General features: G+C 45.0%; 2 protein-coding genes across 2 annotated transcripts; both read left to right on the top strand.

The window, feature by feature from the left end:
• The first annotated feature begins 531 nt into the window (after positions 1–531).
• LOC141102714 (hyaluronidase-1-like) lies at positions 532–6834 on the top strand. The gene is given in 6 exon segments (XM_073591651.1): positions 532–600; positions 602–1078; positions 1080–1172; positions 1174–1443; positions 1706–1795; positions 4416–6834. Coding segments are annotated over 6 exon segments (1314 nt in total). The 3' UTR covers positions 4731–6834.
• Positions 6835–9191: 2357 nt separating this feature from the next.
• NAA80 (N-alpha-acetyltransferase 80, NatH catalytic subunit) lies at positions 9192–13514 on the top strand. Its single transcript, XM_073591653.1, has 2 exons — positions 9192–9312; positions 11664–13514. Exons 1-2 carry the CDS (start codon positions 9230–9232, stop codon positions 12946–12948), a joined length of 1368 nt encoding a protein of 455 aa, XP_073447754.1. The 5' UTR covers positions 9192–9229; the 3' UTR covers positions 12949–13514.
• The last annotated feature ends 1136 nt before the right edge of the window (positions 13515–14650 follow it).

The following is a 14650-nucleotide window of genomic DNA, read 5'->3' on the forward strand; positions in this document are numbered from 1 at the left end:
AACCTCAGCTTAGACAAAGTCACTGACTGGTGATCTCACCTCAGCCTAGGCAACATCACTGACTGGTGACATCACCAGAGCCCAGGCAAAGTAATTGACTGGTGATTTCACCACAGCCTATGTACCATCACTGAGTGGTGACCTCACCTCAGCCTAGGCAAAGTCTCTGACTGGTGACCTCACCTCAGCCTATGTACCATCACTGAGTGGTGACCTCACCTCAGCCTAGGCAAAGTCTCTGACTGGTGACCTCACCTCAGCCTATGTACCATCACTGAGTGGTGACCTCACCTCAACCTAGGCAAAGTCACTGACTGGAGCTCAAGGATGCCATTTTAATGATAACAGGTGGAGATTTTGTGAAAAATGATCCTGTTAACTTGTGACACGTTCGGGAATTATTCATGTACAATTATTAAATTGCTGACTAGAAGTGGTTGTTGACCTTAGGCTAAATATGTTCAGTAATAATGGTTTCTGTTTTCTTTTTTTTTTTTTTTTGACAGGTTATAAAGATTTCCCAGACGACAAATGTCTCACAAGGTTCTTCTTCTGGCCATCCATCACCTTGTAACTGTTTTGGTTTACACCAATGGCAGTCCCCGGGTTTCTTCTTCCCGGGCGTCCTTTTGTCACAATCTGGAACGCCCCGACCAGCCAGTGCTGGGAGAAGTATGGCGTGGACCTGGACTTGGATCCGTTTGACATTGTGGTCAATGAGAACCAATCCTTCTCAGGAAGTGAGATGGTGATCTTCTACAAAACCGAGCTTGGGCTGTACCCCTATTATGACCTGGATGACAATCCGATCAATGGCGGATTGCCGCAGAACATCAGCCTTAGTGACCACCTTAACCAGGCTTACAAAAACCTGATGACCACTATCCCATCCCCGGACTTCAAGGGGGCGGCTGTCATAGACTGGGAGGATTGGAGGCCTTTGTGGGGTCGGGACTGGGATAAAATGAACATCTATAGAGAACGTTCTCAGCAACTGGTGCAGGAGAGACACCCATCATGGCCTGCGAAGAAGGTACTGCTGGAGGCCCAAAGAGAGTTTGAGGAGGCTGCTGAAAAGTTTTATAACGTCCACTTTGACCTTAAGCCGTAAACTAAGGCCCGGTGGGCTGTGGGGCCTCTACGGCTTTCCTAACTGCTACAACTACGACTACAAAAAAAGGTCTCCACAATTACACAGGAGAATGCCCGCAACCGGAGATAGCCAGGAACGACCGTCTGAAATGGATGTGGAACTCCAGCCAGGCGCTCTATCCGGATATCTACCTGGAACAAATTTTGAAGGATTCTGGGTATGTCAAACAGTTTGTGAAACACCGTCTGGAAGAGGCCTTCAGGGTATCTGGGCAGTCGGTAGAGGACGAGCTCCCTGTATTTCCCTACGCCCGGATTGTGTACACCTACAGCATGGACTTCCTGACCCAGGTAAGTGACACATACATCATAACCCATCATAACCCAGAGCTGATACAAAGGAGAACCTTTCACCTAAAGATCTCCAGATTCTTCTCTGCAAGGCCACCATTAGCAATCATAAGGCCCCATACAGCCTGCCTGCATCCCCCCCCCCCCCCATCCCCCCCACCATGTTTCCCTACAAACTTACAGATTGTATAGTGTATGGCCACCTTAAAAGAGATTGTACAATAAGGTTGTAATGTGTGACTAATTATTCTGTATTCCACAGGAAGATCTCATCCAGACGATCGGACAGAGCGCAGCGTTGGGAACTGCGGGGGTCGTCCTGTGGGGTAACAATGACTACCACCGCAGCAAGGTAACCAGAATAGGGGAGATCACTGAAGGGGTGGAGCTGTAGACTGCGATGGAGCTCGGTTGCCATTTAGAGGCTTCTCAGACAGGTGTCTCATATAATGACAGGTCCCCTTTAATAACACCCCCCCAGCATACACACAGCTGTGAGTACGAGAGCCTCATAGACAGAAACATTGTGATGGGGCTTCCATTTCTGCAATTAGGGGACGAGAGATGAGAATTTGTGATTGGGGTCAGAACTTGCCCTTGTTGGGGGTCAAGGGTCACCTTTGCTACCCCCATCACACCACTGGGGTCACTGGGGGGTCTACGTGATTTTGTGAAATGACAATATAAATATTTTATAGAGCATTATTCATAAAAAAAACTGTTAAGCCCCTTAAGTTGCAAAGGCAGCTGGATGGGATCTGTATACTTGCCATGGCCACAATGCTTTGCAGAAAGTACCGTCCTTAGAACGCAACCTATTCAAGTTAATGAGGCTGCATCCCAACCACGTGCAATGCCCACAGTTGGGGTTTCCGGCTTTTAAAGGTTTAAACAGGTGGTGTGAAAGAAACAAAATACCTCCCAGTCGCCGGTCAAACGACCTCTAAAAAAGCGATTCACCGTGGATTGTTCTTCAGAGGGCAACACTTGTGTAAATGTGCCTCTGGATGTGTCCCTCACTGAATGCAATGTACAGGTACAAACATGACCCATCCAAGTGAACAGGGCCACGCTGCATCCATGTGCAATGCACGCACAGGGCCTTCTTTAACCCAGGGGCAGCTGCCCCGGGCCCACTCATTGTTGTGGGGCCCAAAGCAGCTATCCCTTGAGCCACCAGTTGATGAGTGGATTTGGGAAGGCCCAAGAAAACATTTGCCCAGGCTTCAATCCATATTAAAGATAGCTCTGGCAATGCACAATATGGTTCCAGCACTTAGGGGTTAGAACGAGAAGGCAACATAACATCTGTCAAAGGCCCTCTGAAAAGTGATCCACCAAAGATCGCTCTTTATATGGCCACGTAAACTCTCACTAACACAAATAGGTTGAACTTGATGGACCCGTGTCTGTATTTAACTTTATCAACTATGTAACTGTGCAGCATTTCCTCTACATTGATACAATGTTTCAATATTATTATTAATGTGGCCTCTCTAGATTATTTTTTTTAACCGTCAGGAGATCCTCAATGTCCCATTTCCTTGATATTTGTACAGATTTGTAATCAACAGCATGTGAGAATCTGGGAGGAATCACTGAGCCAAATTACTCTGTGTGCTCAATTCACGAAAATGTATCTACTGCTTTAAAATCAGCAATAAAATGGCTCATAGCATTTTTCAAAAGTTTTTGCAAGTCACCAAAAAAACGCTACTAAAATACCGCATGCGCTATTTCTTGAAGTGATTAGGTATTTTAGTAGTGAACACTTGTGGTACAGTATTTTAACACCAGCTCCCACCGGCGTCCTTAACAACCAGTCAGCGGCGGCCCGTCCATTAGGGGCGCACAGGCGCCGCCCCCCCATCCATGCGTCCGGCCCCCCTGATCTACATATCAGGGGTGCCAGACCATGGATTCCAATGGGGGGGGGGGGTCTTTTTGAAGCACATGATTAGAGCCAGAGGCTTTTATAGGCTTCAAAAAAGGGGTGGGCTCGGGGTGCAGAGCACTGCGCTCCGAAGACCACCCAGTTGTGTGAGAATAGCGAATAAATACCAGGCAACATGTCCTTAACCCTCCCCAAAGCAGTGGTCATCAACTCCTGTCTTCAGGGCCCACTAACAGGCCAGGTTTTATGTATTACCTTGGGGGAGATGCAGACTAGAATACTGCAATCACTGAGCAGCAAATTATATCACCTGTGATGTATTTCAGTTATCTTGCAAACCTGGCCTGTTGGTGGGCCCTGAGGACAGGAGTTGATGACCACTGCCCCAAAGCACCTTGTCCCCATGTTGATGAGGACAAAAGTCTTCTACCCACAACCCTGGCCCAGTGGTTGTGGTTGTGGGGGTGCGGGGGTGACTTATCGGAATCTGGAAGCCCCCTTGTGTGAATGAGCATGGGGTACTTTAGTACCCCTACTCATTCACCAAAGAAAATGACTAAAGTAAATAAAAACCTGGAGACAGTTTTTAACAAGTCCTTTATTAAAAGAAGGGAAAAACTAAATAAATGTCCCCCCGAAGTAAATCCAGTGTCAGTCACAATAAACCCTGCCCGCCGATCGGCACCAAATAAAAAAAGGTCCACACCTGGCGCTTGGCTCCTGCTGACTGACAGCTCCGTTTCCCACCTGCCACGAAAGAAACTAAGCGGTGGGGTCACCTGGTGGTGTCACTGGGTGGCCCCGCCCCTTGTAACTTCATCAACCATGGCATGCTGGTTGGAAATGTGGGCTTAAAAGGGAAAGGAGTGCTGAGCTAAGCACATAGGATGCCATTGGTTCCTTTTCCTTGCAAAATGCTGAATGCCTGGAGGTCATGGTGATCCTAATGCTTCCTAAGGACAGGAAGTTTGGTTCGTTTTGGAAAGTATCTGCCATATGTTCTTCCGATAGTCTTCTGGAAAGTTGATGTATTTTTAAATGTTTGTTCATCACATGACCGCGCTTTGTTCTTTCACAGGAGGCATGTCTGGAGGTGAAGTCGTACATAGACTCTACACTGGGGAGGTATGTGGTCAATGTGACGCGCGGCGCCACCCTGTGTAGCCAGGCGCTGTGCGCAGGAAACGGACGCTGTGTGTGTGAAGACTCCACTTCTAACTGCCACCTCCACCTGAACCCCAACAGCTTCAGCATTAGGAGGAACCCCGAGGGCAGAGGCTTCCTGGTCTCCGGAGAGGCCTCCAAGATGGACCTGATGTATATGGCTGTCTTTTTTCAGTGTCGTTGTTACCCCGGATGGAAGGGGCAGGACTGCTCCCACCGAACCGACTGACCAACGCCGCTCTACAATCTACTTCATGCTTATCGAAGCAGAGCGGAGCACTCACTAATCTGTCTATAACCGAGGAGGGAGAAATTTGTGAGCAGAACCCAGCAGAATACAGATGTGGAAGCTCATCCATCTCAGCCCAGGATCCCTATACTCCCCATGGGGCTCCGAGCAACAGACAGTATATACATCCCATTCCAGAATCCCTATACTCACCATGGGGCTCAGAGCAACATACAATACACCCATCCTAGTCCAGCATCCCTATACTCCCCATGGGACTCACAGTAACATACAATACATCCAACCCAGTCCAGGATCCCTATACTCCCCATGGGGCTCGGAGCAACATACAGTACATACATCTCAGTCCAGGATCACTATACTCCCCATGGGGCTCAGAGCAACATACAGTACATACATCTCAGTCCAGGATCACTATACTCCCCATGGGGCTCAGAGCAACATACAGTACTTCTAACCCAGTCCACAATCCCTATACTTCCCATGGGGCTCCGAGCAACATACAGTACATCCATCTCAGTCCAGGATCACTACACTCCCCATGGGGCTCAGAGCAACATAGAGAACATCCATCTCAGCCCAGGATCCCTATACTCCCCATGGGGCTCAGAGCAACATAGAGTACATCCATCTCAGTCCAGGATCACTATACTCCCCATGGGGCTCAGAGCAACAAACAGTACATCCATCTCAGTCCAGGATCACTATACTCCCCATGGGGCTCCAAGCAACAGACAGTATATCCATCCCATTCCAGAATCCCTATACTCCCCATGGGGCTCAGAGCAACATGCAGTACACCCATCCCAGTCCAGCATCCCTATACTCCCAATTGGACTCACAGCAACATACAGTACATCCAATCCAGTCCAGGATCACTATACTCCCCATGGGGCTCCGAGCAACATACAGTACATCCATCTCAGTCCAGGATCACTACACTCCCCATAGGGCTCAGAGCAACATACAGTACATCCATCTCAGCCCAGGATCCCTATACTCCCCATGGGGCTCAGAGCAACAAACAGTACATCCATCTCAGTCCAGGATCACTATACTCCCCATGGGGCTCCAAGCAACACACAGTATATCCATCCCATTCCAGAATCCCTATACTCCCCATGGGGCTCAGAGCAACATGCAGTACACCCATCCCAGTCCAGCATCCCTATACTCCCCATTGGACTCACAGCAACATACAGTACATCCATCCAAGTCCAGGATCACTATACTCCCCATGGGGCTCAGAGCAACATACAGTACATCCATCCAAGTCCAGAATCACTATACCCCCCATGGGGCTCCGATCAACAGACAGTACATCATCTCATTCCAAGATCCTTATTCTCCCAATAAGGCTCAGGGCAAAATACAATACATCCATCCAAGTCCAGGATCCCTATACTCCCCATAGGGCTCAGGGCAACATGCAGTACAACCAACTCAGTCCAGGATCCCTATACTCCCCATGGGATGCAAACCATCATAGTCCATGATGCCTATACTTCTCACGGGGCTCCGAGCAAATTATAATACATCTATTCCAGTCCACAATCACTATACTCCCTATAGGGCTCAGAGCACAATATACAGTACACCCAACCAGGTCCAGGATCCCTATACTCCCTGTAGGACTCAGACCATCCAAGTCCAGGATCCTTATACTCCCCACAGGGCTCAGAGCACCATATCATCTAATAGAAGGAAAAAATAAATATTCCCTTTTATTTTTGCCTAAGAACAATCCAGATATTTGCCATATAAACTGCTGCATATTCTGACCGGTGTTTAGCACTCTCTGTATACGTGTAATGGGATTCCGTATACACATGGCAAACAGCTGCTGGATACCTCTGTCATTTTGTTTACATTTTTATTGCAGGGAACCCTCATCTGTCTGTGTGCTCCATCCAGGACATGTATTGCTTGCCAGAAAAAAAGAATTAATATTAATTTTTAAGGGACATTCTATGATAACACCAAAGAATCCAATAACCAATCAGGTTACAATGAGATGGTCAAAAGGGACCCTACAATCATTTTGCTAAAATACACTAAATAAAGAATTGCATTCTTCAATCAATGTTCTAATGTGTCATAATTTCAATGATAAATAATATAACTAAAGGATATATTTATAGGCAGAACTGTGTATCCATTCCAGTTATCAACTGTCCATCCAGAGCCTCTGGTTTATAGACAGTTACATCCTAAATATAGAGCTATTTATCTAACTGTCAATCCACAGCCTCTGGCTAGACAGTTACATCCTAAATTTAGAGCCATTTATCCAAGTGTCCATCCAGAGCCTCTGGTTTATAGACAGTTACATACTAAATTTAGAGCCATTTATCCAAGTGTCCATCCAAAGCCTCTGGTTTATAGACCAGATACATCCTAAATATCCAACTGTTGATCCAGAGCCTCTGGTTTATAGACAGTTACATGCTAAATATAGAGCAATTTTTCCAACTGTCCATCCAGAGCCTCAGGTTTATAGACCACATACATTGTAAATATAGAACCATTTATCCAACTGTCCATCCAAAGCCTCTGGTTTATAGACAGTTACACCCTAAATATAGAACCATTTATCCAACTGTCCATTCACAGCCTCTGGTTTATAGACAGTTACACCCTAAATATAGAACCATTTATCCAACTGTTCATCCAGAGCCTCTGGTGTATAGACCAGATACATCCTAAATATAGAACCATTTATCCAACTGTCCATTCACAGCCTCTGGTTTATAGACAGTTACACCCTAAATATAGAACCATTTATCCAACTGTACATCCAGAGCCTCTGGTTTATAGACAGTTACACCCTAAATATAGAACCATTTATTCAACTGTCCATTCACAGCCTCTGGTGTATAGACCAGATACATCCTAAATATAGAGCCATTTATCCAACTGTCCCTCCCTGTAGGGGTCAGATCATTCGAGTCCAGGATCCTTATACTCCCTACAAGGCTCGGAGCACCATATCATCTAATAGCAGAAAAAAATAAATATTCAGTTCTATCTCTGCCTGAGGACACTCCAAATATCTGCCGTATAAACTGCTGCCTATTCTGACCGGTGTTTAGCACTCTCTGTATACGTGTAATGGGATTCCGTATACACATGGCAAACAGCTGCTGGATACCTCTGTCATTTTTTTGTACATTTTTATTGCAAAAACTAAAAAATTAAACTTCGGCTGCCCTCCTGTCAATCCAGAGCCTCTGGTTTATAGACTAGATACATCCTAAATATAGAGCCATTTATCTAACTGTCCATCCAGAGCCTCTGGTTTATAGATTACAGTTTATAGATACATTTTTATTGCAAAAAAATAAAAAATAAACTTCGGCTGCCCTCCTGCTGGGAATTCTCATCTGTCTGTGTGCTCCATCCAGGACATGTTTTGCTTGCAGGAAAAAAATAATAAATATTCATTTATAAGGGACATTCTATGATAACACAATCAGGTTACAATGAGATGTTCAAAGGGACCCTAAAATAATTTTGCTAAAATACACTAAATAAAGAATTGCATTCTTCAATCCAACTGTCCATCCAGAGCCTTTGGTTTATAGACCAGACACATCACATACTGCATATCTATCCATCTATCTATCTATCTATCTATCTATCTATCTATCTATCTATCTATCTATCTATCTATCTATCTATCTATCTATCTATCTATCTATCTATCTATCTATCTATCTATCCATGTATATATATATCATCAATTTTCACATTTTTAAATCTTACATTTAATTGGGATCAACTTCTTAAAATATATATATCTATATATATATATCTATACATAGATATATCTATAGATCTATGTAGATATATATATATATATATATATATATATATATATATAGATTTATATCTATAGATCTATATATATACATCTACATAGATCTATAGATAGATCTATGTATAGATAGATAGATAGATACTATCTATCTATATATAGATATATCTATAGATATATATAGATCTATAGCTATATATATTTTTTAAGAAGTTGATCCCAATTAAATGTAAGATTTAAAAACGTGAAAATTGATTTTTTTTTAGGTATGTAGCTCTCCAACTCTTAGTTCTTTTTCTCTGTCTTAGCTCTCTCCTCCCTCTGCTGGCCGCTGTCGGGATCGCACGCATTCCTCTCTCTCGGGTCTCTCCTCCCTCTGCTGGCCGCTGTCGGGATCGCACGCATTCCTCTCTCTCGTCTCTCTCCTCCCTCTGCTGGCCGCTGTCGGGATCGCACGCGTTCCTCTCTCTCGTCTCTCTCCTCCCTCTGCTGGCCGCTGTCCGGATCGCACGCATTCCTCTCTCTCGGCTCTCTCCTCTCTCTGCTGGCCGCTGTCGGGATCGCACGCATTCCTCTCTCTCGGCTCTCTCCTCCCTCTGCTGGCCGCTGTCGGTATCGCAGACACATCACACCCAGCTCAGATCAGCCTACAACTCCCAGTATGCTCTGCTCAGTCCGCGGCTCGCTCTGTGATTGGCTGCAGCTGGGAGTGTCTGAGCACATGGGGGAGAACCCTGGAAGGGGGTGAGTTTCAGATCCGAATCGGGTGACAGAGGGGGGGTGACCCCATATTATACTTTATTTTTAGGTGTGTGATGATCAGAGGGGCCCCTGACCCTCCTTTGTCCGAACACTGTGGCCCCCAGAGACAGGAGCAGTGTACTGGGGCCCCAGCTATGTGTTCTCTCTGTATGGCCACTTCTGGAGGTCCGGCGCCCCTCTGATCGGAGACGGATGATGTAACATTGGCTGTAATGAACGCGGCAAATGTTACCGAGATCCACATTAGCGGATGGGCAGCGCGGGCGAATGTGACTCCACCAGGCTGGACCGTGATTGGACAACGAATGTGATTATAAAATGTAGCAAATCTTTAGATGATTTGTTACTTTTATAATTTGATATTTTGTTACTTTTGTTAATTACTAATTTGTTACTTTGTTTTTTTTTTTTTGGTAATTCGTTACTTCATTAATCCATAATTTATTAACCCCATACATTTATAATTTGCTTCTTTATAAATTGTTAATTTTTATACATTTTTATAAAATGTTTTAATTTTTATAAATCAATTCTTTTTTTCTTAGTCAAAAATATGTTACTTTTCAAATCATTGTGTTACTTTCATTTATTATTGTATTATTCAATACATTTTTACTTTACTAATTAATAGTTTGTTACCCTATAAATTGATCATTTGCTACTCCATGAATCAATAATTTTTTTTTTTAAATCAATAATTGTATACTTTTATCAATGTGGTCCCAAGAACCTCCTAAAGGCGAGCTGTGGTGACATACAAAGCCAGGGCTTATGGGAGCTGATTATTTATAATTGGTCAGGACAGCATATGGGGGCGGAGCCTGGGTTGGTCCGAATTTATAAATCTATAATTTTGATAATTTGTTACGCTATAAATGAATAGGTTGTTTGTTTATAACTCAATAATTTTATATTTTATAAATGAATACTGTATTACTTTTTTAATTTTTTTTGTTACTCTGTAATTTAATCATTTATTATATTATAAATCATTAATTTTTTTTATAAATCAATAATTTGTAAATATGCTCTTAGGTACCTCCCACAGGGTGGGCTACAGCGCTATTAAACCCAGGGGTTATGGGACCTGAATATATATGATTGGTCAGAACAGGGTATGGGGGTGGGGCCTGGATTGGCCTGACTTTATAAATCAATAATTTTATAAATTTTATATTTGATAAATGAATACCATATTACTTTTTAATCAATATTTTTTTACTCTGTAGATTAATCATTTATTATATTATAAATCATTAATTTCTTTATAAATCAATAATTTGTTACTTTATAAATCAATAATTTATACATTTTATATTTGATAAATGAATACTGTATTCATTTTTAATCAATATTTTGTTACTCTGTAGATTTATCATTTATTATATTATAAATCATTAATTTCTTTATAAATCAATAATTTGTTACTTTTTAAATATGTTCTTAGGTACCTCCCACAGGGTGGGCTGCAGCGCTATTAAACCCAGGGGTTATGGGACCTGAATATTTATGATTGGTCAGAACTGGATATGGGGGTGGGGCCTGGGTTGGCCTACCTTTATTAATCAATAATTTGTTACTTTATAAATCAATAATTTGTTAGTTTGTAAATATGTTCCTAAGAACCTCCCACAGACTGGCTGTTGTGCTATTATATTCCAGGGCTTATGGGAACTGATCATATACGATTGGTTAGGATGGGATATGGAGGCGGGGCTAACATTATAAATCTATAATTTTATTACTTAAATCGATAGTTTGTTTCTTTATAAATCAGTCATTTGTTACTTTGTAAATATGTTCCTCAATACCTCCCTCCCCCCCCAGGCGGACTGTGGCGCTATTAAACCCAGGGGTTATGGGACTTGATTGTATATGATTGGTCAGGATGGGATATGGAGGCGTGGCCTGGGTTGGTCTCGACAGTTTCAGATGGGGGCACATCAGGTGCTTGGGTCAGCACGATACGCAGAGGGCGGAGCCCACAGCTCCCCAGGGACAGCCCATATTAAGCCACTCTGCCATGAACGGGTTGGAGGGGTTGTTAAAGGTCTGAGGGGCCCATACCGTACCGGTACCTCAGCCCAGCAATACCATTGGCTGGATGAATTCATGCAGCATTCAGGAACCATTCAGGCCAAAATAGAGGCTCGAAATAGTTAGAAAGTAGTTGTACATGTAGTAGGTTTATTGGCTCCTGGGAGTCGATTAGCGGCTTCTTCTTAAACGATTGGCTGTGTAATGATGGGTCACAAAGGCTGCCCCGCTGTGTTCAGCCCCTCACTATCAGAGAAACTCCTCAACATCCACTCATGTTTTCTGATCTCCCGCAGGTCGCCCCCTCCGGGCAGCATCATCCTCACCCCACTGCACCATCGTCCTGACCTCACGGCGTCCTGCGCGGAGCTGCTGAACCAGACGTGGCGGAGAAGTCTCGGAGCGCGGATCCACTCCTTGGAAAAATCTTTAGATGATTTCCCCGTGTGCCTGGTGCTTATCGGAGCCCGGGAAGGGCCCGTCCTGGGTCACGCCCGACTCTCCAAGGTCATAGGTCTCCCCGACAGCCTGTTTGTGGAGTCGGTGGTGGTCAGCGCTGACCTTCGTGGAAAGGGTTATGGCCGGAGGCTGATGGAGGCCACAGAGAGGTACGCCAGAGGGAAGGGCTTCCGAAACCTGTACCTGACCACTCATGACAAGCAGGACTTCTACTACCACCTGGGGTACCGCCTGACGGAGCCCGTCCAGAACATGGGAAGGCTAGGATCGCTGGTGCCCCCAGGGATGTTCCAGAAGGTGACCCCTTCCAAGACAAATCCTACCTTCAACCACCATGGTGGGCCATCCTCATTACCGAAGAAATCGCCATGTCCCTCACCTCAAGAATGTTCAGGTGTGGAACCACCCAGGGCTCCATCTGAGAGCTTGGAACACTTCTCAAGAGCTATTTCAATACCCCCTTCCCCACTCTGCCCCACGTCTACTTCACTTCCGCCACCCTGCCCTACTTCTACTCTGCTCTCTCCCCCTCCTCCACCACCTCCCCCACCCTGCCCCATGTCTACCCCACTTGCCCCTCCTCACCCACGCTGCCCCACATCTACCCCGCTCTCTCCCTCTCCTCCACCACCTCCCCCACCCTGCCCCACATCTGCCCTGCTCTCTCCCCCTCCTCCACTACCTCCCCCACTCTGCCCTACATCTACCCCACTCCCACCTCCACCATCCCCACCCTGCCCTACATCTACCCCACTCTCCCATCCTCCACCACCTCCCCCACCCGGCCCCACATCTACCCCACTCTCCCCTCCTCCACCACCTCCCCCACCCTACCCAACATCTAACCTTCTCTCTTCCCCTCCTCTGCCACCTCCCCCACCTTGCCCCACATCTACCCCACTCTCCCCACCTCCACCACCACCTGCTCCACCTTGCCCCACATCAACCCCATTCTTATCCCCTCCCCCTCCCCCACCCCCACCCTCAGCTTCTCTCCTTCCTTGTAGCTCATTTAGTTCTTTTCCACATTCATTATCACCAGCCAAAACCAGGTCCACCTTGCAGACCCCCTACCGGGACTTTCGAGGGGACCCCATATTCTGGATGATGAAAAGTCTATAATGGAAACGTCTCTACTCCACCAAGAACTGACCTTATTTATTTGTCACCCGTTGTGCCTTATCATTGTATGACCCCCCCCCCCTCCCCCGGGACATCAAACCTCGTCCCGGGGAATAAAGCTGCTCATTTGATGAGCTCTGTTATTGTCATTGTATTCTGTTATCCTATGTATAAGACTGCGGGGGAGGGGCTAAACAATCAGTATTATTTAAGGCTCCTCATGGGTGTGTCTGTGAAATCTCCTTCATTGTTCAGTTGTTTTAGTTTACTACTTGTGCTGAACTCCAGGCAAACCACTAAATAAACAGCATAGATACATACAAGGCAGCCGATTTACCTGCCAAAGGACTTGTATTTCTGTCCATCCAGTCCTGAGATTTACACAGCACACCCCTGTCTGCAGGAGAGGGAACCTGATCTTTTTCCAATGCAGTTTCCTCTTCACTTACAGGCCGCCTCCTACATTCCCACCTTGTTCAAACATGTTTGGGACAAACGTAGATCTATACTCAGACTAAAAAAATTAACAAGAAAAAAAAAAAAAAAAAAAAAAATATATATATACAAACCATGTATTAAAAAAAAACTGGCCACTCGATCTTCTTTCTGGATAGTGAAAAGAGAAACATCATACTGATGAGATCATCTCCATGTCACTCTGCTCTCTCCTCCCATTAGCATACTGCTTGTTAGCATATGAACCGATTGGCTCCTTGTGCTGCTTCTTCCTCCCACAGTCTGAGCTCTGCTGTACAGGGCCTGCTGTACCAGATCACATTCAGGTAAAGTTCATTTAAAGCCCAAACCTTTATTTTTAGTTTTGGATGGAGTGTGGCAGGGCTGAAACCCCTTTCCTTCTTTTTTCTTTTTTTTTGGGTTGGGCCTGGAATCTAACACTCTAATATTATATATGGTGAAAGCAGGTTTCAGGCAGGATTGCGTTCTCTGATTGGACAAATGATGTCACAACAATCTCCACCTTGTCCAATCAGAGAACACTTTGCATTTAGCAAGAAAATGCTCTTTGATTGGCCCCTGTGCCGAGAGAGAGCGACCTCTTGTGTTCACTATGCAGCAGGGCAGCCTCTTGGCACGGCATGCAGAAGCTAGTGGAGATGGGGCCTCTCAACTTCTAATGGGGTACATGCTTACAGTGGTCCAAGCTGCAACAATGTAACTATTTAAAACTTGCCACCCCTGGAATACAGCTTTAAAGATGGTCCCACCGGTGCCGTATTCCAGAAGGTTATATGTCTGGCAATTAAAGGGACAGTGATATTTCCTGTAGTGAATTGTATCTGGCACAGGGGAACGTTTCATCTTCTTCATAAATTCCAAACTGGAAGCTGCACTCCTGAGAGTGCAGATTTCGGGATGAATGGAGGGTGCTTCAAGTGATCTCTACGGATGGTGCCAGAACCCGGCAAGAAGATACAAAGTTACCAGCAGAGCCGGCCGGATAGCCGGTCATAACTCTTAATTTCCTTCCTTATATCCTTGGAATCTCATGGTTAAGCACAAAGGATAGATGATGACATAAACAGGAAGTGGAGAAGATACAAAGTCATCAGATTAAGGTCATGTGTTTATAGGGAGGACAGCGTCACATAAGTCAAAACAATGTTGAGGTTTATGGGGCCTCAAGGCAACATAAGAAGTGACTGAAACATCGGCATTCTGTTGACTTGTGTGATGCTGTTCT

Source organism: Aquarana catesbeiana, linkage group LG07, assembly GCF_042186555.1.
Source record: "Aquarana catesbeiana isolate 2022-GZ linkage group LG07, ASM4218655v1, whole genome shotgun sequence".
NCBI lineage: Eukaryota > Metazoa > Chordata > Amphibia > Anura > Ranidae > Aquarana > Aquarana catesbeiana.

What these genes read in the sequence shown, in the direction of transcription:
- NAA80 (XM_073591653.1), top strand. Translation starts at nt 9,230, where the DNA reads ATGCTCTGCTCAGTCCGCGGCTCGCTCTGTGATTGGCTGCAGCTGGGA. An exon ending in GGGGAGAACCCTGGAAGGGG is followed by an intron (nt 9,313 to 11,663) that starts GTGAGTTTCAGA and finishes GATCTCCCGCAG; the next exon opens with GTCGCCCCCTCCGGGCAGCA.